Source organism: Triturus cristatus, chromosome 10, assembly GCF_964204655.1.
Source record: "Triturus cristatus chromosome 10, aTriCri1.1, whole genome shotgun sequence".
In the NCBI taxonomy this organism is placed as follows: domain Eukaryota; kingdom Metazoa; phylum Chordata; class Amphibia; order Caudata; family Salamandridae; genus Triturus; species Triturus cristatus.
Window position 1 is genome coordinate 798,250,752 of NC_140593.1, and position 24,337 is coordinate 798,275,088.

The window sequence follows — 24,337 nt, forward strand, 5'->3', positions numbered from 1 at the left end:
GAGTCTTGGTTGCTGCCACTTTCCGCTCCATCAAAGTGAATTTGATAGAAACTACCAGTACGTTTCCCTCCATAGGTTCCATTCCCATCTCCACACCATCTGTTTTGCTGTGGAGGTTCACCCAACAGTGCATATCCAGAGAACTCTGCAGACCAATCTGGAGAACTTTCTCGCTTCACTGCAGGTCCTCGTGCCAGCTCCCCCTGCAACAGTTCTCCCACCTTGCCCGTACCCCACAACTCTCTGCAGCCTGTCTGCCTATTGCCCTCTGTTTGTGCCTACTCTTTGCTTTTCTTGCTCTGTTTGGCCTTTTCTGCCCTCTGTTTTGCCTTTTTCTGCTCACTTTTTTGCCCTATGTTTTGCCTTTTCTGCTTGTTTTCTGCCCTCTGGCGTTTCTGCTTGTTTTCTGCCCTCTGTTCAGCCCTCTTCTACTCTGTTTTGCCTTTTCTGCTTGTTTTTCTGCCCTCTGTTCGGCCTTTTCTGCCCTTTGTATTGCCTTTTCTGCTTGTTTTTCTGCCCTCTGTTTGCTCTTTTCTGATTGTTTTTCTGCCCTAGGTGTTGCCTCTTCTACTCTTTTTTGCCATTTCCGCCCTCTGTTTTGCCTTTTCTGCTAGTTTTTCTGCCCTCTGTTTCCCTTTTTTGCTCGTTTGCCTTTTTCTGCTCGTTTCTTCCCTCTTCCCGCTGTTTCCTCAAGACCTGGCTTTTCGACGGAGACTTCGCACCTCAGTGCCCAGATTCCCCCACGGGTGATAGTGCTGCACTCTAAAAATGCCGACTGATTGACTCTTATTCCCTGTTGATAAACACAGTTCTAAAAACATTTGTTTGCCCTTTTATTTTCACTTATGTACTACCAATTCTTCTCACTCTTCTTGCGCGGCTCCAACAAGTAATTACTAAATAAAGAGGCCCTTATATTTCTTGATCAGCTGGATTTACTTGTTCGTCTTCACAGACAAGTACTTTGGACAACACAGCCCATTAAATCTGATCCTGCTGGAATTAATCACAGTCACTTTTTCTTTGCCGCCGGCCGCGTCCCTGTCCACGGTTCAATATGCACCAGGAACCAGCCTCCATCCAACAGTTATGGAGGCCGAGTGATCTTGTCCTCTATGCAGTGCTGCAGCGAGAAGTAGTTTTCAAGTAATCAAGAAAATACTTGGCTTCTCTTATAGGTTTAGGATTTCTCTCAATGTTTTTGGTGATGGCGACCTATGCAGCTGATGTCATCGGTCAGTTACCGCTAGTCCGCAGACACCCCAGAAGAGCAGCATGCAAATCACTGGATCAATCTGGTTCTGCTCCACTCCATCTCTTGCTTCTTTGATTGACAAGACACAGAGTTGTTTGAACTACTTATTTGTCAGTTTAAATGCTGAAGTATACTTTCAAATACGATTTCAATTAGGGGACCTGAGACTGGATATTATCTGTAGCGGGTTAAAATTTCCAACATGGGTTCCATCACTATTAGATGTGAGCAGTTTTGCTACGGCTGGCATTGCCACAGGACTGGGTACAGTTTACTTCAAACTACTGGGGATTCTTATTTGTGCAGGCACAATACTGTGAGCAACTCGAGCAATAGTTTCAGTGCTGGAGCAACAGCTACAATATAAATTCTTTATTTTCTACAATCTGTTTCCATTTTGCAGCGTCTTCAAATGATATAGTCAAGTAGATTCTGTTTGAAGTGTTTCAGAGATCCAAATTTCACATTTGACAAGCATCTTCTTACCATACAAGATGCAAACGTGTGAGTGTCAAAGGGACAGGGGAGGTTAATGAGGAATCAACGAAGGCCAACCTGACAACTCTGAAGCATCAACACTTCCCTCCCCACACAACACAACCCTAACTGTAGCCACCTGTGAGCACAATGATCGCCAATATATATTTTACTACACTTCGCACAGGGCAGAGGCAATGTTGTTGCAACTTGCCGGCACACCGTCAGTCACCACTACAGTAACTCGTTGTATTTTGCTGCCCCAGAATTTGCAATTGGATCAAAGCACTGCAGTCCACTTGATCTTAAATTTAAGTTCTCAAATATTTCTCTTGTGCTACGAGAGTTACACTAGTTACCAAACAAAAGTAGAGCTATGTTTACAGCTATGGCTGTACTTGACAGATCTATTTACCAAAGATCCCCCAAGATCTTAGCCACAAAGTACTCCTGCTACTGCTGCCCTGTTGGTGCTCTCTGCCACTATCATCAATTTGAATAAGGTTCCCTAGTACTATCATATTTTTTGGACAAAGTCTTCTCAGTAGCAGCTATTATACCTTGGAATTCCTTGCCTCTGGGCCTTCATTCAGAAACCACCCTTCCTCAGTTTAGAAAACTTCTGAAACCCTCTGCATTCAATCATTAGCAGTTAGTTTCTGAGCCCTCGTACTCCGACCACCCCCTATCACAGTTATGCATCCTTAGAGGGGCAGCAGATCCAAGACTCACTACCTGCGTGACTAGCTCTGCCCAGCCCACTGTTCCCTCGGCTCCTCATTTTGCAAAATTCAAGATGGTGGTTGTCAGCAGTGCAGGCAGGGAAAAGAAAGCCTTTCTTTTGAATGAAAGCGTCCTGGAGAGGAGATCCTATGCCCAATTATTAGGAGGTGGTTACTGCCACTGGTTCATTCATATTACAGCGGGGAAATGGTGATATCAGTTGTGAAAAGGTAGCAGTGAGAGAGTTGGCAAAGGGGGAAGCACTGGGTTTAAATTACTGATTTAGGGTACAGAGATCAAAGAAGCACTGGAGGTAGTTTAGGGGTATTGTTGTGGTGTTCATTGTCTATGGGAAGAATTCTGAAGTACACAATCTGATTGAGCCCTTAAGATAGTAAAACCAAATTCTTGAAGAAAGTCTGTGGGGCAGCAGGAATGCCAATGTCAGACAAAGGGAAGATGCAGAAGCAAAACGGCTCGAATTTCAGACACAGGTTAGGAAAAGTAAACATGAGGGTTTCCATTGTGAAGGATCAGCAAAGATGCTCAAACTAGGGAAAGCAGAAACTTCTCCCTTGTTCACTCACAAAGAGGCAACAGCATCAGAGGTCTCCCTCTCTTCAATCTGGTGAAACTCAGAGAAAATACTGAGGAAAGACCTAACAACGTTCTTAGGTCGATTTCTTTATTGCAAACTTTGAGGGAGCACAAATGAAAAAGAAGCGATGTGCTCCCTGGTAATGAAATATTTTGAATTTGAAAGTCAAACTCAATGCCAATTTGAGAGCGAGCACATCAACATTTATCCCCAAAGGCAAGGTGATTGTACACATTGATCTGGCTTGGACGCCATCAGCAGCAAGTGTTGGAGGCTTTGGGAAAGGAGCTTGTGAAACAATATTTATGTATATGTTGGACTTGATCATAGAATCTGCTGTCGGCTTTTTATGTTTTTAGGTCTCGCCTGGGCCAGCACATGCGCTGCGCTGGCGAGAAATTTAATGAGTGGGATTCAGAAAATGCTACCACACGCTTTTGCTTGTGGCGTGGCCTAGAGCTTGCGGATACGTGTGCGTGCGCGCGCTTACGAGCAGAGGCGCCATCTGGCTTTCCTCTCTCGCCAGCAGCGCATGTCTTGTTGATGTTATCTGAGGGGGCGTGCCTGGCTCATTAAGCCATCACCTCTCTTTCCTGCATCTGCGTCTTTGTTTTTTTCCTCCACGTTCTTCTTCTCCTGCTTTTCCCTTTCCCTTTGGCCATTTGCCTTTGTCACCTCTGTTTCGCTGTATTTTTGACTCCGTTTATTTGTCTTTTGGCTGTGTATTTTTCTCGCAGCTTCTTTCTACCCACCCGCTGTAACGTTCTTCTACCTACGTTAACCTGTCATGCATCCTATTTGTCTGCGCATTCGCCGGCTTCCTTTTAAATCTTGTTCTATGTGTTGTCTGTCGCGTCTTTCCTTTCCTTGCCTCTTCTGTCTGTCTTGTTGCGTCCGCTGTCTCTAGCCGTGTCTTGTCTCCCTGTGTCTGTTACTGTGTGTGTGTCTCTTGTCTCCCTGTGTCTGTTACTGTGTGTGTGTCTCTTGTCTCCCTGTATCTGTTACTGTTTGTGTTTGTCTTTCTCCCTGTGCCAGTTACTGTGTGAGTTTGTCTTGCTCTCTCTGCCCCCCAACTTTCCTTTTCCCTGCCTCTTCTCTTCTGTTGTTCTTAGTTTACCTGTCCCCTCTATCTGTGCCTTGTCTCCCCATGCCTGTCACTGTGTGGGCTTGCTTGCTCACTTTTTCTCAGCACGTGTAACACTTTTATATCATGTGGACTTATGTTCTGTTTAAATCTGCACAAATGCACAATAAAGTTCATTCATTTGCAACCGCATTGGTCAATGAAGTTCTATCGTTTGGAACCTCACATGGGCGTTCCCTGGTCTAGATACAAAAGGGACTGGCTACGCACAGCCGTCATACAGGGGTCACATGGTACACGGACATCACTAACCGTGCGCCGGTGAGTTCTGCTGGTCAATTTTTGTTTTCGAATGCCAATGCAGATTGACTTATAGGATGTTTTCTCAAGTTAGTCTCGGTTTGCTTTTTAGATTCCGATTCGGATACGTAAAGAGTTACACATGATAGGTAAGGTGCCGTTTTGATACTTTGTGCATTGAGCGTGTTTGAACGGAATATTACGGTTCTGTAACCATTTTCTTTTATGTGTTAGGACTCTTTGATTATTAGCAGACTCCTAATAGCCCCTCGGGACCGGTGCCTCTCGCTTCAGCCCCCCCACCCCCAGCCTCGGAGCGTGCGTTTCCTGTTCTCAGACACTCGCACCAATGGTAAAATCTGTCTTCCTAACCTTTGGTGCAAAATAATAATTGTGTACTTTTGCAGAGTCCTTTTGCATTAGGAGCCCTGGCTCTCAATGAGGAGGTGTTTATTAGTACTTGGAAGCAGGCTCTGATGAGAAGCGTTGTGGTGGTGTTTAACGTGAACTCCCCCGCCCCTCCTCCATGCTGCTTTCCTACAAACTGTTGTGGGGGAGGAGGGGGCAGCCTGCTGCAGTGAACAGATGCCCTCTTCCAACAGGACAGTCCAACTGTTCGTCCCACCTCTCTCTCCCTGCTGCAGAGCCTTTCATGTGGATGCCACGCTTTCACTTTCAAATCTCTGCTGCACACGCTTCACCGATGCTGCGCTTAAATTGTTATTTCCAAAATGTAGCAGGCTACTCTTGTTTTCTCTCCGCCTCCCCCCCCTTCATAAGCCAAGGAGTTGTTTCATCGCAGCACTCTTCGATTCCCCCGTACGCACATAGGCTCTTGCAAAAAAAAAAAGCATTGTCATAGCCAATAGGTCTCGGCTTTGGGACCTTATGTGTTTAGCCATGCAACAGTTGATGTTGTTGCACCAAGGATATTGGGCTGCATAACTAAATACTTATAAGGTCCGAAAAGCGAGACCTATTGGCTACGCCAATGCTTGTTTTTTAATCCTATGTATCAGAGTCTAAGAAAACATATGCATGTCAATATTATTCGAAAGAAAGGGCATCACAACATCGAACTAAACCTAACAGCATCTCATAATAATTAGCAGCCAATCAATAATGTGTGTAGTTGTACAAATACTATGGCTTACACAGAAGCAGAGGGTATATTCTCATCACTAGCCATGCAACAAAAGTAACTCTCCAGGTAATGCAAAAGGTTAAAGTTGGGTTAATAGTAGGGTGCTCTTTCGGTAGATTACTTCTACTATCTTCTGTAGCTGCAGGTGTAAACTGATTTAGAAAAAAGTTGTAAGCTACAGTATCTTAAAAAAAACTTTCGTTTTGATTTTTTCTTTTATTTTAAGTGTTTGGTGCCAATCTTGGTAAATCATTTTACTGTATTATTCTTCTCAAAAGATGGGCTTAAGCATAACTTGATTGATTACTGCCAGCAGCCATACATCACTCTCATTAAATACTACATCAGGGACACATTCTTGGCATGTGTAGTAATGTCACTGTGTCCATTATTTGAATAAGTGAGAAGAGATATGTTACACACATGCAAGGCCAATTCCACCACCTTAGGGCTCATATTTTTTGGGTTTGATGCCTTGTGCCCAACACCTAATCTCCCTCTGGTGTGCTTACCATCATCTCCGAGTTGTTCCTTAATTTTCCCATAATCCGAACCGCCAACAACACCAACTTTCACTTTCTTCCTCAACTGCTGCAGAAAATCATCTATTTCGGGAGTAACTTTCTGAAAATCAAAACAAATTAAATTATGTTAAATAACACCAAACACAATGAGAGCTAAAGGACCCTCTGTAGTAGGTAAATAATGCTGGTATGTATTTTTATTGTGCCTTGCTGAATGCCCCTGTGTTTGCTCCCTACGCCACCGGTCTCAAGCTATCCTGGCTGATGAGGGGTGAAGCCCCGAAACCAGTCCCAGGATGCTTGTTTTCCGGTCCAGGGATGACCTGGCCTGGCAGTTCAGGCTGGACTGTCCCCATGGGGAACAGGGTCAAGGCTGATTTGCATATGACTGGATCCAAACTGGAATGGCATGGGGCAAAATAACTATGGATTATGTTTGACAATGTTCAACATTCCGTCCATCATCTTTTTGTGTTGCCTGTGTTTGTGGCACGAGGCTTTTGTTTTCAGAGTTCTTGCTTGTCTTTTTTTATATCATCCTGCATCACTGGATTCTCATTGGGAGGGGTCATAGGCCAGTTTTCCTATTTTTGTCTTGTGAGCCGGTGCAAGTACTATTCCTTATGTTTGCCTTCGGTTAAAACTATACATGTCTTAAGCATACGCATGCTGTGGTAATTCTGATGAGATATCATTATTTTTACATTGCATAGTAGCAGTCGCCACTGTATTGTTATATTTTAGTCACATTTTCCACCGAAAAGGTATTTTTAGATTTGCCTATAACGTCTGACCCCGTTCACGGATTTGCACCAAAACTGGCCATTGCTTGGTGTAGCCATTGACGTGAAAAGAGTGATTTTTCATTATAGCTCCAATAGAAATTTTTGCTCATACCGAGGCAGAATCTGCTGAATGGATTTACAACAAACTTTACTCGTCAATCTTTTTTTCATTGGTCCGGTGTAAATATGTTCAGTAGTTTTTGAGAAATAAATTTGTAAAAAGGCTTGAATGGGTGAACACTTATCTATACCATTTAAATCTTGATTTAGAAAGTTGCCAATTCCATCAATCACATTTGAATTATTTCTCATATCTGATTGGCTACTTTGGGAGCTTTCGACGCCATATTAAAAATCATGGTAAATTAAAAAACAAAGATCTGCTCGGAGTGGCCTCTGTGGGAGCTCAGAGCTCTCCGCTTCCAACTTTTATCAAGAAACTATCGTAAAGCTGGGAACGTTCTTTACCATATTGGATCACCCTGCCCATAAAAAGACACCTAGGCCTTCTAACCAGTGGTACTCAAATACATGCAGAGAAAAGAGACGTATGCTAACCATAGCCCTTCAAAGCAACAATATTTCCCTTGTCAGACTAGCCAGAAAAGAGTATGCTAGAACAATTGAGCAAGTCAAGCGAATCTGGGAAGAAGCGCATTGGCAGGACCTTAAATCTGCTTCCTCTTTGAAAGATGCCACCTTGTTCTGGGGACTCATTGACAAAGGCAGCCGGAAGGGTGCTGTTCCGATCCCCAATCATATCACGGAACTGCAGTGGCACACACATTTTTTTACTCTGTATAATGAGGGCGAAATCCCTTTACTTTCCAACGCTGAGAAGCCCACTCCCTTTTTGGTGGACTTCCCACCAGTTGCACCCCCGAGGCTGATAGTCCATTCGATCTTTTTAAGTCTAGCGAGGTCTTCCTCGCTATTAAAGGGTTAGCTTCAGGAAAGGCGGCGGGCCCTGACGGTATTCCTGGTGATCTTCTTCTCCAAGAACCCAAATTATGGGCTGATTTATTCTGCTCATACTGAATCTTATTGCTAGGGGCCATCCTGTCCCGGATTCTTGGAAGGGTGCCAAAGTGGTAGCCATATATAAAAAGGGGAATAGGGAGGATCCTGCCAACTACAGGCCGATTAGTTTAATCGACGTAATACAGAAGGTGGTTGGCAGGGTCCTCCTTATGAGGGTAAGGTCATGGATGGACGAGGGCAATGTGCTCTCACACTTCCAGGTGGGCTTTGGACAGGGGGTGGGCACGATGGATCAGGTCTTCCGGTTTTACATGATCCACTGGAAAACAGTGGTCATTGGGAAAGGCAGTTTATACCTGGCCTTCATTGACCTTAAGACCGCGTTTGACCTGGTCCCTCGTGCCAAACTCTGGCGGGTGCTGTCTGATCTGGGCTTTCCCCCTCTGATTCTTGATATCATCAGGCGCCTACATGAGGGGAATTACGCAAAAATTAGGTGGGGAAACCAGGGCCAGTTGACAGAAAGGGTGGCGGTGAACAGGGGAGTACGCCAGGGCTGTGTGTTGGCCCCAACTTTGTTTTCCCTCTTTATAAATGGGGTGGTTGACTATCTGAGAGAGGATCCATCTGATGCCCCAACCCTGGCAGGATAGAAATACCCTACCCTCCTCTTCGCCGATGACACATGTCAAAAACCCCAAGTGGCCTGCAAAAGCTGCTCGACAGGTTTAGCCAGTTTTGTGATGCACGGGGTTTAGTGATTAACACTACTAAAACAAAACTAATTACACTATCCCCATCTAAACGTTTAAGGAATGACATCACACTGAATGGCACGCTATTAGACACTGTAGACTCCTTTGATTATCTGGGCATTCAGATTAATAATATGTTGAAATGGAATAGCCACTTAGCTAAAATGCTTTTTAACCATAAGAGGGTGGCGGGGGCAATCTTAAGAGAACAGCGGCTTTCCTTCAGTAGATTAGTTGCTCCGGCCCTTGTAGTCTATGATGGGAAAGTATTACCCTCAGCATTATATGGGGCTGAGCTATGGGGGTTCGAGAATGTTAGCGATCTAGAGAAATCCGAGAATCATTTTCTTAGAAGTTTGGTCTCTCTTCCGCTCTCCACCCCCTTGACACCACTTCGGAAAGATATGGGTAAGCGATCTATTAAGGACATAGCAAGACTGCGCCTGCTGCTCTTCTGGGTTCGTCTGAGACGCACCCCCGAACTGGCCAGCTATGCCACTGCCCTGAATGAGATTATTAATCTAAATTCTGGCAATAAGATTAAATGGATTTGCAAATTAAAACAGCTGGTCACAGAAATTGGATATAGGGAGGCATGGTCTAGCCAGACTCCACCTGCAAAGCAAATTATTAAAAAAGCATACTGGGACTGGGTGAGGGGAGAGGAAGCCCGAAATACCAACCGTGGGACCCTTACAGACCAATTCCTGGAGCACAAGCTTGAGGTCAAAACCGAGCAGTATCTCGATTTTATACAACCTCCACGAGATAGAATGCTCTATATCACGGGTACTCATAGTACGGCCCGCGGGCCGCTGGCGGCCAGCCCGGCCTTCATCGGCGGCCTGCGGACCCTTGCATACACACTCGTACAGTATGCAAATTCCTTCCTGTAAACAGAGAAGATGGCCGCAGGAGCATACGTAGTGAATACGTATTCAATACATATTCACAACGTTCGCTCCTGCGACCATCTTCTCTGCTTATCTCGCCTCTGATTGGCCTGGGCCGCTGAGACGTGACGTGACGTCACACACGGCACCCAGCGCGAAGCACAAGCCCTTTAAAAGTCAGCTGTAACTAGCGCTTTTACAGCTGACTTTTAAAGGACCTTTGAAGAAGCTTCCTGTGTCCGTGGCGACGTCGACCTCCTCGCAGCCCGCAGCCCGCAGCCTCGGGAATCTTCACTGCAGGTAAGTGTATATAACCGCTTCTGTTTTCCTATGCACGCCGTCCGTTGCCCGTGAAGGATTCTTTAACAAAGTTTATTTTTAACCGGGCACCGGTCGCACCACCCTAAACCGGCACGGCTTCCACCCACCTCCCTTCTTGACTCCGATGCTGCTGAGGTCCAGTGTAACAGCATTATCTCCATTTGCAAGGTTACATATTCAGTGAGACTAACACTCACATATCCGAGTTCTATAGAAAGTTCCAGTTGTGCCAATTATAAGCACGTTCTGCTCCGATTTTGAATGTAATTACTTTCCAAAGTCAGCGTTTCCTCCCTCATGTCTGGAGGAATATTATCTGCCTGTCCTATCACCTCTTTTCTCTTAATGATGACCAGCCTGGTCGCTCTCCTCCCCTGTGTATTGTAACGCCCTGAACGTCTCAGGATCGTTTAACAGACACGACAATGAGGACGCAACCACTTGTGAAGGGTTAGTTCTTTTAATGAAGGCAAATAAAATACAAAGAACAAACAAAAGTTATAGTCACTGGAATCCTCCAGGCTAAGTACGTTACCAGCCCACAGCACGGATGGTCCTAACCGTCCTCTGCATATACGCCGATCCCGGCGTATGCCAACAGAGGGCAGAAATGAAATGGCCGACAATGCCAATCGGTAGGCTGTGAGGGGCACGAAGAGTGTTGGGGAGAATCGAGGAGTCAGGGAAACACCCAGCCGGGGTCTCTACCTGAAGGGAGCAGCCGCTCAACCTCTTCCTCAGACTGCACCGGGACGCGGAGTCACCTCCTGGTGATGTGTCACCGATACCCCAATCACAAGCAAGAAGACTGAACCGAGAGCAGCCGCTCGATCGATCCTGTGGACTTCCGAGTCTGTAACGCGGCAAACACCTCCTGGTGTGCGTTACAGCTGGCAGTCCCTGTGTCTCTGGTCGGGCTGGGAGTTACGACTCCAACCAGCAAAAGCGCCACTGCGCTTGGACTCAGCCGAGTCAAAAAGCGAAGCTCAATGGTTGACCGGTAGAGCTTCCGGGTCCTTCACAGGTGACGATGGGGCAAGACACGGCCCAGGGAGTAACGACTCGACCTACCTCCGTTCTTGCCTTACTGGAGCACCACTCCGGAACACTGCTCTTCACGAAGCAGGTACGTCGGTGTAAACACAATATCCGACAGCCTTGTACCTCCCGGTTCCTCCCTTTATAGGGAGTGTTTTCCTTGAGTTATGTAACAGCTCTCCTGTTTACATAAGGGCGTGTTTTCCTTGAGTTATGTAACAGCTCTCCTGTTTACATAAGGGCGTGTTTCCCTTGAGTTATGTAACAGCTCTCCTGTTTACATAAGGGCGTGTTTCCCTTGAGTTATGTAACAGCTCTCCTGTTTACATAAGGGCGTGTTTCCCTTGAGTTATGTAACAGCTCTCCTGTTTACATAACCTCTCAACCGCTAAGCATCCTGGGAGATGTAGTCCGTTTTCGCTGGTTACCGTTTTCCTCCCCTCGTATGACAGGAATTCTTGACATGTATATCGGTATGATCTGACCACGCTGCCTGACAAGTACAATTTGCAGTGACCTTACGTCACCCGTGCACGATTCCTGCAGACTCCGATCTAATCACGTTCCCTTCTTCGAGTTAATTACCTTTAGCATGATGGGGATGGCAAATTAAATGACACGAACGTTATCGCACCGTTTGACTCAGATGTTTAAGGTTCACTGCAGGTAAGTGTATATAACCGCTTCTGTTTTCTATGCCCGCCGTCCGTTGCCCGTGAAGGATTCTTTAACAAAGTTTATTTTTAACCGGGCACCGGTCGCACCACCCTAAACCGGCACGGCTTCCACCCACCTCCCTTCTTGACTCCGATGCTGCTGAGGTCGGGTGTAACAGACTCCGATGCAGTACCACAGCTCAGATACCGGGCAGCATTGGAGAGGCACAGCGGGATGGGACTGAAGGTGACTGAGCAAGGGCATCTATTCAGCCCTGAATGCGTAACCGTAATGTGTCTGCAATTTAGAGGGGCCTCACACATTCCTTTTCTGCCCAGGGCCCCAAACATCCTAGGCAGCACGTGTTTATCTTCACAGAGCTTAATTACTGTCACTAAATTGTAAGCAAACCTCGGTTCTTCAAACATGCAGTCTATAATGTAATTTAAAAAAAAGAAATGGCACAATCACACCCACACTGATTAACAAACTATTGTGTATCTGTTGTGACAACTCACTGCACACAGGAAGCAGAATGTTAGCCGTATCTATATGTGACTGTGTGGCTTTAATATGCAGGCGTGTGCCCCACAGATAATGCAAACACTCACTGTACTGGAGGCTAAATGTATCCCCTGACCGTCCTGTGTATGGCATACTGACCATCTGTCTGCAAACATTGCATAATTTGTTGTAATTACATGAAAAATCAGGAAAATGACTTGAAATGAATGTTCCTCGTTCTATCTGCTGTTTTGCTAGTTACTTTTCCCTGCCCGGGATCTAAGTGCAATAGTCCGTATACGATATTTGTCTTTTCTGGCTGGTCACCCTGTAACAGACAGCGCTGCCTCATGTTGTGAAAGGGGAAGTTGCTGCAGCATAACAGAATGAAACATTGCCTGCTTTAATGCTTCTTCTCGTCCACCGCAGCGTCTTCTCGCCCAAAGCCTCTTCTCTGCCAGAGGCCCCTTCTTCGCCACTTGGATTAGGCCAGCAGCAGCTCCATCACCACATCTGCCTCCATCTTCACGACCAGCTTGATTTCCATCACCCTGCAACACCAGTTCCACCCGCGGGTTGATCTTTGCACCCCGAGAGGTAAGCACAGCATCCTATTTTAGTAGGCAATGTGATGGTCTCTCATCTGTTTCTTCAATTGTCTCTTCCTTACTTTCCCGGACTCTTTCACCCTGCGCCTTTTCTCAAGTCTCACCATCTCTCTTTCTCCCCACCTGTCTCAGATGCCATTGTAATAATGTTAGATCAAAACAGGAACTCGCATATGAGAAATGGGAGTGGTCTCACAGACATTACTTACAGTAATATTAGTGCGCTGCTGCTGTGTTACAATATTGGAAACACTATTACTAGTCATGATTACAAAATGTAAACACAGTTTTTTTTTTAACTAATAGGACATCTCTCTTTTCTTTGTGAAGTGAATTGTCCTTGATTGATGGGTGCATTTTGGTTGATCCTGTTTTAAGGTAGCTTTGTGGGAGACGTTGAATGTTTTATGGATTAAGGTCGTTGCAGCTTTGCCTTGCATCCTTGTTTTTACTTTCAGCTAGCTGGAGATATTTAAGAATGCAGAAAAGCAGCTGGCATAGAGGGCAAAGTTGAGCTACAATCTTTTGTTAAAATTGTCACATCAAACAGCAGATGATGTATTATGCGTCAGATATGGCAGGGCCCACTGCAGGGGCCTGTGTTCTACCTCATGGTCACAGGTTTAAATCCTGGCGGGTCGTGCCTTTCATCCATCTGAGGTCGATAAAATGAGTTGGGTAGCAATAAACATCTGTTATTCAGCGCCAAGATACCTATGGGTGAACTTGTGCTTATATATACGTGTGTGTGCATGCTATTTATTTCAAATCCCTATTGAGTGACACATTTCCTGCATAAACCACTGGCTTTAGGAAAGCCTCCTATTTTTCATTTACAGGTTTACCTATTACTTTGTATGTTTAAAGTTAAACAAAACATTACTTTGGTGTTGCTCACAGATCTGTTGCGAGAAGTGGTGTCCATCGGTCGTGACGTGGTGTCTGTCCATCTGTCGTGGGGCGTGTCGGTCCATCGGTCGTGTCGGCCCATCAGTCGTGGGGCGGTGTCGGTCCATTGGTCGTCCGGTGGAAAATCAGATTCGTGGTCCTTGTTACTTTTTGCATAGTAACAAACTAGCTGGAGAGCTCTGCAATGGCCTACAGCCCAGTTTCCAAGCCCTGCAAACGACCCAGATCGATACAGAGTGAACGCAGGACCTTCCAGGAAGCATGGGAAGAAGAGTACTTGTTTGTAGAATGCCCAAAAGAAAAAGCCACCTGTTTGCTTTGCAAAGAGAAAGTAAATGTTCTGAAGAGGTATAACCTGGAACGGCACTACAAAACGCGGCACTCTGGATACACTGCGAACTTCCCACTGAACCAAAACTGCGATCTGCAAAACTGGCATCATTGAAGCAAGCTCTTTTTTCCCAGCAGAAGATCTTCCTTTGCCAGATGAAGGAATCTGAGGCTGTGACAGAAGCGTCTTTCAAAATATGCTACTTGCTTGCCAAACATAAAAAACCATTCTCAGATGCAGAGCTTGTGAAGCAATGTTTCCTTTCAGCAGCCGAAATTTTATTTGACAATTACACTAATAAGGCCAGTATTTTAAAGGAAATCGGTGCATTGCAGCTATCGGATTCCACGTGTGCACGCAGAATAGAGGCAATGGGACAAAACATCCAGGAGCAGGTGATCAATGCAGTGAGAGAGTCACCGTTCTTCAGCATTGCCATGGAGGAGTCCCCAGACATAGGCGATGTGGCCCAGTTATTAGTTTGGGTGAGGTATCTGGACCAATCGCTTCATCCCAAAGAAGAGCTCCTGTGCCTTTTACCACTGAAAGGGCACACAAGAGGAGAAGATATACTGGACAGCATGTGCAACTACTTTAAAACAAATGACATACCACTGAATACTCTTGTCAGCATAACAACGGATGGGGCTCCTGCCATGGTAGGCCATGACAGAGGCTTCGTATCTATGCTTAAAAAGAAGCTCATAGGACAGACTGTGATAGACTACCACTGCATTATTCACCAGGAAGTATTGTGTGGAAAATTAAAGCATGGAGAACTGAATAATGTCCTAAAAGGTGCAGTGAGAATTGTTAATTTTATCCGTGCCAAAGCTCTCAACCATAGACTTTTTAAAGCAATGCTGCAGGAATCTGAAGCAGAATATACCGACGTCTTGATGCACACTGACGTGCGTTGGCTAAGCAAAGGGAAGGTTCTGGAGCGGTTCATCGCATTGCTTCCTGAAATTGAACTCTTTGTGAACAGTAGAGGCCAATCGTTCCCAGAGCTAACGGATGTGAAATGGCTTATTATGCTCCATTTTCTTTCAGATATTTTCACACATTTTAATGCTCTTAATTTGACCCTGCAAGGTAAACAACTGCTTGTGTGCTCCCTCATGAATGGTATTTATGCTTTTGAAAGTAAGCTTGTGCTATTCAAAGAGCAGCTGGATGATAGTGACTTCACCCACTTCCCAAAACTCTTAGCGGTGATGCAGAGGTTTCCAGATGCACAAGAAATTCTGTCAAACCTAGACCTTGGTGCATGTCTTGAGGAAATTTCTGGGGAGATCAAACGACGATTTGCTCAATTCAGAGCCCTCACCCCTCTGTTCAGGCTGGTTGAAAACCCCTGGATGGTGAGTGCACGAAATCTTGATGTTGTTACCCTTATTGGCATGGAAAGGGCTCAAGCAGAAATAGAGCTCATTGACATGCAGCACAATTCAGCCCTCGAAGCATCTTTTTTGGGGCAAGCACCCGAAGAATTCTGGAAAATTGTGCCCCCTGACAAGTTTCCTCTTCTTTTTGCAGTTGCCCAGAAGGTAATTTGTATGTTTGGGTCAACATATGCTTGCGAATGTTCATTTTCCACAATGGGACTGTTGAAGAGCAAACTCAGAAATAAACTTACAGACATACATCTGGAGCAACTTTTAAGGCTTGCCGGTTCCAACTTGGTACCCGATTACAGAAAACTAATCGGTGACATGAAATGTAAAATAAGTTCGTAGTGTTTGTCTTTAACATATCTATTTTTGGGACTCTGAAGCCTGTGCTGCACTGGGCATGTGCTGAATATCCGGTTACTGCAAATTGCCATGCAATCCCACTTAAGATTGCTATTGTCTGCTAATAAAAAAACATTATAAACATGTGTTCCATGTAGTTACATCTGCTTTGGAAATACAGCATTGTCTAGTAATGTTTTGAAACGGCAGTGATTTTTTTCCCCCCCTATAGCCCCGCCCCCAATGACCCCGCCCCCAATGACCCCGCCCCCACCAGTGCGGCCCTCGGCCAGAAACCACACTGTAAATTTGGCCCCCGAGAGAAAGTTTGTGAGTACCCCTGCTCTATATGAAGCTTAGGTTTAGCACCCTCCCGCTCAACATTTTTGTAGCAGGTTGGAAAAGCCAGAGAGCAACATCTACCAAATGTCCCGGGTGCTCTGCCCCTATTGAATCCATTCCCCATTTCCTCTTTGCGTGCCTGGTTTATAGGGCGGCAAGGAGAAAATGGCTTAGCCCAATTTGCAGAAATCTGGGTCTCGTGGACTATAGGGTGGCGCTACGCTTTATTTTAACGGATGCTTCCTCTCGTGATGGTTTATGGGGTAGCTAAATACTTGGGGTGTGCTTGGCTGTTACGCACCAAACTGTTGATGTCCTGGAAGAGCTAGACCCATAGAGTTACATGCGTATCTTGTCCCGCTACATTGGGCACTGTTTTTTATGGTTTTTTATTTGTACATATTCTCTTTTTATACCCTATTTATATTATTGCATGATGCATAATGTTTGGTTTTTATGATGAATCAAATTTGCTGTACTTTTATGATATTTTATATCGAATAAAGTAATATTTACTTACTTAAAAAAACAAAGTTGACATTTATGCACTGGAAAAAAACAATTCCACTACCATAAGGGGCACCAATAGATGCTCCCAATTCAAGGTGTGGAAAAATCGACCAACCACCTCAACCAAACAAAACGTTCAAGGTGCTAAAATTACCATTTTAATGAAAAATCATGATTCTACTGTCACCATTTTCTGAACAGCAAATAAGACACAGTTGTATGCAGAAAATTGTGCTTTCCATTTAAATTTGACTTTTCATTAAAAATAAAAACCGTACAGTAGAGGTTGGCATCCTCTGGCGGGTTTGGCCACAAGGTTGAACAAAGGACAGGCCCTGTGGCCAACCCCCATTACACACACCCGAAGGCCTTGTCAAGCAGGTGTTGGCAGCACACAGTCGGCTGGGCCCAGGTCAGGCAGTATGGCCAACCCCTGTAGTGGTGAGTTTGCAAACCATGGTGGGTTGGGCAGAGGGCCTTGCTGCATGCTAAGCCCTGAGGCCAAGCCCCACTGTGCTCGGTCATAGGTAATGTGCAGTGGTCATTGAAAACTAATTACATTTTGCCCAAAAATAAAATATGACTGACAGAAAAACAACCACATTCAAAACTCACTTATGTTTCTGGCTCGAACACCCAAAGCTACTGTAATCTGTCAGTTATGGTTAGCAACATACACCATAATTCAGGCTTTCCAACACCACACAAAACAACAATCTGCCAATCATGCAGAAACAAAAAAAGAAGTCACAAGAATACAATATGGTTGACAGCATGATTTATGATGTGTGCATTGATGGCGAATATTAAACCTTCTCATAAAGGGGGATCATTGTCCTGATGGACCATGAAATGTAACTAATGGAAGCTAAACGTCAACTAATACTAATACATCTCACTACAAACCTCTTCCCCAGAATCCTATGAAGGATATTGAAAGGAACGTTCACTGTAAACTGCTTTCAAAATGATTTGCTGGATTGGGATGAGTACCATTAACTAAAGGATGAGAATGCTAAGAGCGCAACCATATATTTTCTCCCTAAGGTCCATAAAGATTTAAAAACACCCCCTGGTAGACCAATTGTTAGCTCTGTGGATTCTCCATTGGAAAATTGCTCCAGATACTTGGATCTCATTTTACAAGTCTATGTCACCAGCTTACCTTTCTAAGAGACTGAATTGACTTCCTTAAAAATTTGGATGGAATCACTTGGAAAAAAGAATATGTCATGATGACGCTGGACGTGGTGTCTTTATAAACCTTGTGACGATGTATTCAGACCTTGGAGTTCTTTTTAAGAGATCGACCTCTTTAATTCTTTAAACACAGTTGGATGGTGATTGACATGTTGAGGTTCTGTTTGACTAATATGTTCATTTTTAACAATAAGTATTACCTTCAACAACAAGGGAAGGCCATGGGCACCTCCTTTGCCCCCCACACAAACTTGTTCATGGGATGGTGGGAGAGGAGGTGGTCTGGGCCGGAGAGAATGATGAGTATATGTAAATGTTGTTTTATGCAACAGATTTATAGACAATGCATTTATTCTCTGGGAAGGAGAAATATCACAATTGAATATGTTCATTGCTAAATTGAACACCAACCAAATGAATATACAATTTACCAGAACACATAGTCAAGTACATTGTGATTGTTTAGACATAGAATAGGAAATCAATAATGGAGAGCTGAAAACCAGAATACACTGAAAAACAACAGTCACAAATTCAATCCTTCACGCTAACAGTGGCCATCCAGCTGTGTTGAAGTGGAGTATTCCCTACAGTCAAAAGTTGAGAGCATCGAGAATCTGCTCAACTAAGGAGGTGTACCAGAAAGAGAAGATGATAAGGGGATATCCTCGTCGAGTAAATCTACCTAATGTTTTAAGGGATACAAGAGAAAGAGTAGGTAAAAGAACAAGAGAGGAGGTTTTGTACCAACAACAAAAAAATAATTCCACTAAACACCCCAACAAAAAATTTATTATTTTTGGAATTTGGGTCAGCCCAATCCAGTATTATGCAAATTATTAGTAAAAACTGGCACACCCTGGAAAGTGATCAGCATAATAAAATGTCATAGGTTGAGGCCCACAAATAACCTCCCAAAAAACTCAGTCCCTATGTGATATCCTCACATGCAGTTATGATCCCAACAAAGAAAGAAATTGGTTGTCCGTGAGAATGATGGGTTTTGTAAAATGCAGCTCATGTAAAGGTTGCCAGTATGGACTAAATCAGAACATCTAACAAAAATATGAGGGCCACATAATCACTATTCACAATTGATTGTATAACTTGTGATACGGACCATGTAGTGTATGTCTTGAAATGTGACTGTGAAAAGTTGTACATTGGCAGTAGGAGGAACAAACTAAATATCAAAATATTACAACACATGCAGGCCATAAGAAAAATGGGGACAAGAGCTATCCTATGGCTTGCCATTTTGAGAAATATCATGAATGTTCACTAACAGGTTTTACATTTTAGTGGATTAAACATGTGAAGAAGATCATTCGAGGGGCTGACAGGGAAAAAGAATTGAGGAGAGTGGAATCCAGACTAATTATAATGTTGGGTACAGAAACCCCCTGGGGACACAATACAGATGCAGAACTCCATGTGCACCTATAATCATGTTCGGAATGAATAATATTATAACAATCCCAAGTGACCTGCATGAAATTGTTGAATATAGTGAACAAGTATCATCAAAGGATTTTCATAGTTTACAGCTTTCTTATTGAATCATTGCATAGTGCACTGTGAATCATGTTTTAGATCATGAGCCTTCACTGTACATATGATTAATTGGATTTTAAATTTTTGATATTATATACTTTCTCCAATATACTCTTTCTTTTTTGTATATAAAGACGGACGTAATGTGTGACCACACATTATCATTGATAACGAAATTAACCAATATCAATTGTTTCTGGATTGTCACCATATGCTTAGGAATTGAACATTATGGTTTGATAATCGATTTTGATTTGGGTAGATGTTTTTGCGATACCGGTTAGGTCAACTGGATATGGAGATCTCCCATATGTTGTGATACAAAGTATGCCAGCTTTTAACCATAATATTTATTTAATTATTGGGATCATATTTACCAGTACTGTTGATATGTTTGTACAGAGCACGTGACACTTTACCAATTGAGTAATTATCATTGGTGCTGTATTAACACACATGCATTTGAGTGTTTTTTTGTTCAAGGAGGTATTCTAGTGTAGAGAATGTGCTTTAAAACATACCACAATGGGGATTCTTTTTTTTTAACTAATAAAATGTTTTATTGTATATAGCACATATCAACCCCAATAACATTGAATTAGCTCTCATTGCCAGTTTGTATACTGTGGATACCAATCGTGTTATGTTACACATGTACGTCTCACTTTCGTAATATGTTTACAGCTTGGATTACCGTGGTCCCATTGGTCGAAGGGTGGGTCAGAATCCATAATATTACGAGTTGTTGGAATCTATCACTTTGTGGTTTTCCTTCAAAGGAACGCATGTTTTTAATGTGCCTATGGTCAGTTAATTGGATCAATATGGGATATGCACAATGCATGTGACACTTTAATCCTACCCATCAATTCAACATCACACATTTTATCTTTCAAATATGAAAACTTTGGATTGCTTATAGTGTTCAACGTTATGTTTGATCACAATCATGCCCTGTCAGTCTGAGATGTTATCCTCATGGTTAAGGGGAAATGTTTGCATAACTGAGCAAAAAAGATATGGACTAAGGGGGACCTTTTACTTGCCTAAATTTAGAATTGGTGGCATACATATCATGATGGATGTAGATTTTATGATTGCGACTAACAAATTAATTGATTATGTTTGCATAGCAATGTGAGCAAATAAGATATGAATGATGTAGGAACCGCAATTGAACAACTAAGCATATTGTAATCGCCTATGAAATTGTATCAGGACAATCAACAACGACAAATAAATGTGGATAAAACGAGCCAATGGCGTACAAATGTTGCCATCATGTCAGTGAAAAGCACCCCTTCTTATAATATGCAAATGCCACCAGGACCTAGCCCACCCTGGGGTCATTAAATAACTAAGCACAGGAGCCCTAACTCTGTTTTGTTTTATTCCCCCCATAAAGGCTTTTTTTGGCCCTATGGGTTCCCCCCCCCCCCTTTCACTTCCCCGCCACACCAAGAGGCCCGGGAAGTCAGGGTGTTTCTACTTTGCCCCCCTTTCTTTCTTTTACGTTTTTTCTGTGACTCCGTTCATCATACAGTCACAAGATGGGCTGCCAGCACTTCCTGGTTTGAAGTGTTGGCAGCCAATCAGATCTCAGCATGAGATTGAAAGGGGTTGTGGATCCTCCAAGTCCCTATATATACACCACTGGAGATTTCTTTAAATTACTACCAAACTACTGAACAGTGTTACACCAATTCACAAAAGATACTTCCCTGGACCAACATCTACCTTGCTGTCAAATTTGGTTTAATTCCATTTAGCAGTTCAGGTGGTAGCGTGTCTAAAGTTCCTATGAAAATTAACATGATGTAGGAAAGTAGGATCTGCTTCTTATGGTTACCCCTACTTTTTGCATGATGTTCTACTGTTTTTGCCTAGTCTGACTAGGATCCTGCTAATTAGGACCCCAGGCTATCTGCTTTCTCCCTAAACTATTATGTCATGTAGTTAGGTGCACTCCAGATTGGATACTGGGGTACCCTTATCAGTCCCTAGTATATGGTACCCATGTACACAGGGCATAGGTAACCCAGAGGTCTGCCATGGGCTGAAGCATGTATTGCGCCACCCATGAGAGGCCATGCAAAAGGGAACCTACGGGCCTGCCATTGCAGCCTGTGTTAGTTGGTGCATGCACCACTTACTTAAGATATAGGTTTCCTATATCTAAGAGTCACTGCACTTAAAACCTATCAGTCACCCCTCTAGCCGGCCTTTACAATCCTGAGGGCAGGGTGCTTGGTTCTAAGTGAGAGTGTGCCACAGTATGAGCAGAACACCCCTGCAGCCTACGGAGTCCATTCTCCCGGGTTGTCAGTGCATCAGCCATTTATAACATATACAGTGGCATTATGCGACCACATGATGACCAACTCTAAAACGGCTGAAACAAACCCTATCGTGTTTGGTGTCAAACATTGTGGAATCATAATCCCACACCGGTAACCGGTGTGAGAGGTATGATTCCACCCCTCAGAAGCGGGCTTCATTGGGTCCCTAGTGTTCCCGGTATCAGCCTTTCAATCCCGGACAGCACAAAATGGTTGCTGCTGACCAGAGACACATTTCTGCCCTCCTGCTGCTGAGCCAAGCTCAAGCAGGGGAAGGCAGAACAATAGGCATCCTGCCACAGGGAGGTGTGACCACCACCCAGACAGGATTTAGTGTATTAGGGCTGGGTGGGTGCGCTTGCCAGCGACCGAAAGTCTGCACGAGGGGCACATTTGGTGTCCCTGTGCTTAGTCCAGATCAGGGAGCCATTGGCTCCTGCACTGGTGCGAAGCTGAATAAAGGACATGGGAGTAACCGCCACACTGTCCCGAACCTCCCCTGGGGGTGGGGGTCCCCTGAATCTGTCCAACCCCCTACCGTACAAAAGGGCTTACCGGGCTGTAGGACCCTAGATTCGACGTGGACAAGATTCTGAACCAGAAGCCACTGAACTTCGACCGTCTGGACAATCTAGAGCTCGCTGGACTTTGTTTGGGCCCAACTTCGTCTCCTTCTCAGTCTAAAGCATCGTCTGTGCCCGGTCAACCATACAGGCTCCGTGCAGGACCTGTGGAGCATCAAGGACAACTGACGATATCTCCCTTGGAGTGAAGGAGTCACTCTCCTGCATTCGCAGGCACCGCAACCCTGCTGTCCGGTCTGCTGAACTTAAACTCCTACGGACTCCAAAGACTTCAGCAACACAGGAGGTGGGTTTCTACGTCCCTCGGGGTCAGAGTTGCCCTCTCACCAAGTTTGAGGACAGAATCCTCGCGGGGGCTGCAATACCCGAACCACTGTGTACCGCGTATATTTGCAAGTGCATATGCTTGTTGGCGGTTACCGAACAAGTGCACTGGGCTCCAAGTAGCCCCAACCTCTGGCACCATTTCCTACGAAGAACTCCGGCCTCCTCGCACCTAGTGCTGCTGCTTTGTGAAATCGCTCAAGGTCCTCTCGCGACTTCTGTGCCTCCGGCCTGTGGGTCCATTTGAGGGTCAACTTTGCTTTCCTTGGGCTCCCCTGGTTGCTTCAGGTCTGCCCTGACTCCCCCTGCTGTGGTGAGTCTCCTAGGCCTTGCTGGTCCGAACCGTAACCATCTTTGACCTTCTGCGTGGGTTGCCGTTGCCAAGGCTTGTTGGTCCTCCCGCCAGACACAGACCCCTCAGCACTTGACATCCTTCGTAGGACAGCTCGTATCCGGCTCTTTGTCGTCCTCGACGTCTCCTGGTCCCCGTAGCTGCAGAGTCAAGGACTCCCTCAACGCACCTGAAGCACCAGACATCAGTGGGCATTCGACTACCGAGCCCCTGGTCACTCCTGAGGGACCCAGACTCTGTCCCCTCTGATTTCAGGTTCTTTTCAACAAGAATCTACCTTTGGATTCCAACGCACACTTTTCTCCCTTCCAGCAGCGGCTCTTATTTGAAATCCTCCTTTGAGTTCGACTGCAGTTTCCAACGCCACTCCAGACCTATCCACTCGGCTTCCCTGGGATAGGTAACTTGGCTACCTCGGTATCCACGGATGGGGTGGTTCTCCAACCTTCTATCTTCCACTGGGTTTCTTCGAAGACCACTAGGAAAGGTTCTAGAACTCTAAAACGTCAACCGCGATTTTCCCATGAAATTGTACGGGGCACGCAGTTGTGTTCCCACACTGCACCCGTCCTCCATGGGGTCCCTACTTACTCACCTTGGGTGGTTCCTTGGGGTCCCAGTGATTCTACGTCCTCTCGACACTGTCTTGACTCGAGTTGTGGTTCTTATACCACTATTTTAGTATATGGTTTGGTCCTCCCACCCCGGGGCCCACTGTGTATTTTTGCTATTTACTTTAATTTCTGTGCTACAGTATTGTGTGTTTTGTGATCATCTCTGTGTAGGAGATAATGTGTTGTACTAGATAGTGGTATATTTAGAAATACATATTTTTATAACCACTGTGTGGCTCTCCTTTCATTTAACCAATACTATAAGGTTGCATTCTGGTAAAACAAGCTGTTTAAAATTCCTTCAAGACTAAGCCTGAAGGCTGCTTTCCACAGCTACCACTTGGGTAGCTTTCTAAGGTCATCTTTGACCTCCTAAATCACCATAAGGGTTGTTTGGACAGGTACAGGGTGCCCACTTTAATTAGTGGACAGCATATACCATGCCAACTTCTCACACATGGGAAGAATTTTGGGACCCTCTCCGCTCTTTTTCTCGGCCCCTGCTTGACGGACCACCCTGAAACTTTCACGAGAGCAGCTGTAGTGAGAGTCTAACTAGTTTTGATCATTTTGTGAAGATGCGTCAAACGAGACCAAAGTTATTGTCAAATGAAAAAACGCTCTTCCTATGGAAACTAAACCCTAACTATAACTACCTACTGGAGACTGCATGTAGGCAAAATATATAAATAAATAAATAAATTACTGGGTAGTTATAGTTAGGATCGTGTTTCCATAGGAAATGCTTTTTTTGTTTTGCTAATAACTTTGCCAGCGTTTGATGAATCAACTTTACAAGTAAGGCTAAAAGGTCTGTTTTTGTATGAACACAGCTGTTTTGCACAAGATGTTTTCTTTTTTCTCCAATTGCTGATGCTGTTTTTTAGGTCGAGCC

The 24,337-nt window shown here is 44.5% G+C and overlaps 1 protein-coding gene across 1 annotated transcript in view; it reads right to left on the reverse strand.

Annotated features, from left to right (window-relative positions):
• Nucleotides 1-24,337, reverse strand: part of PMM2 (phosphomannomutase 2) — a 155,900-nt gene that overhangs the window by 100,707 nt on the left and 30,856 nt on the right. The window contains exon 2 of the mRNA XM_085628332.1: nt 6,094-6,205. Coding sequence (XP_085484458.1) covers nt 6,094-6,205 — 112 coding nt within the window. The remainder of the gene's footprint in view (nt 1-6,093; nt 6,206-24,337) is intronic.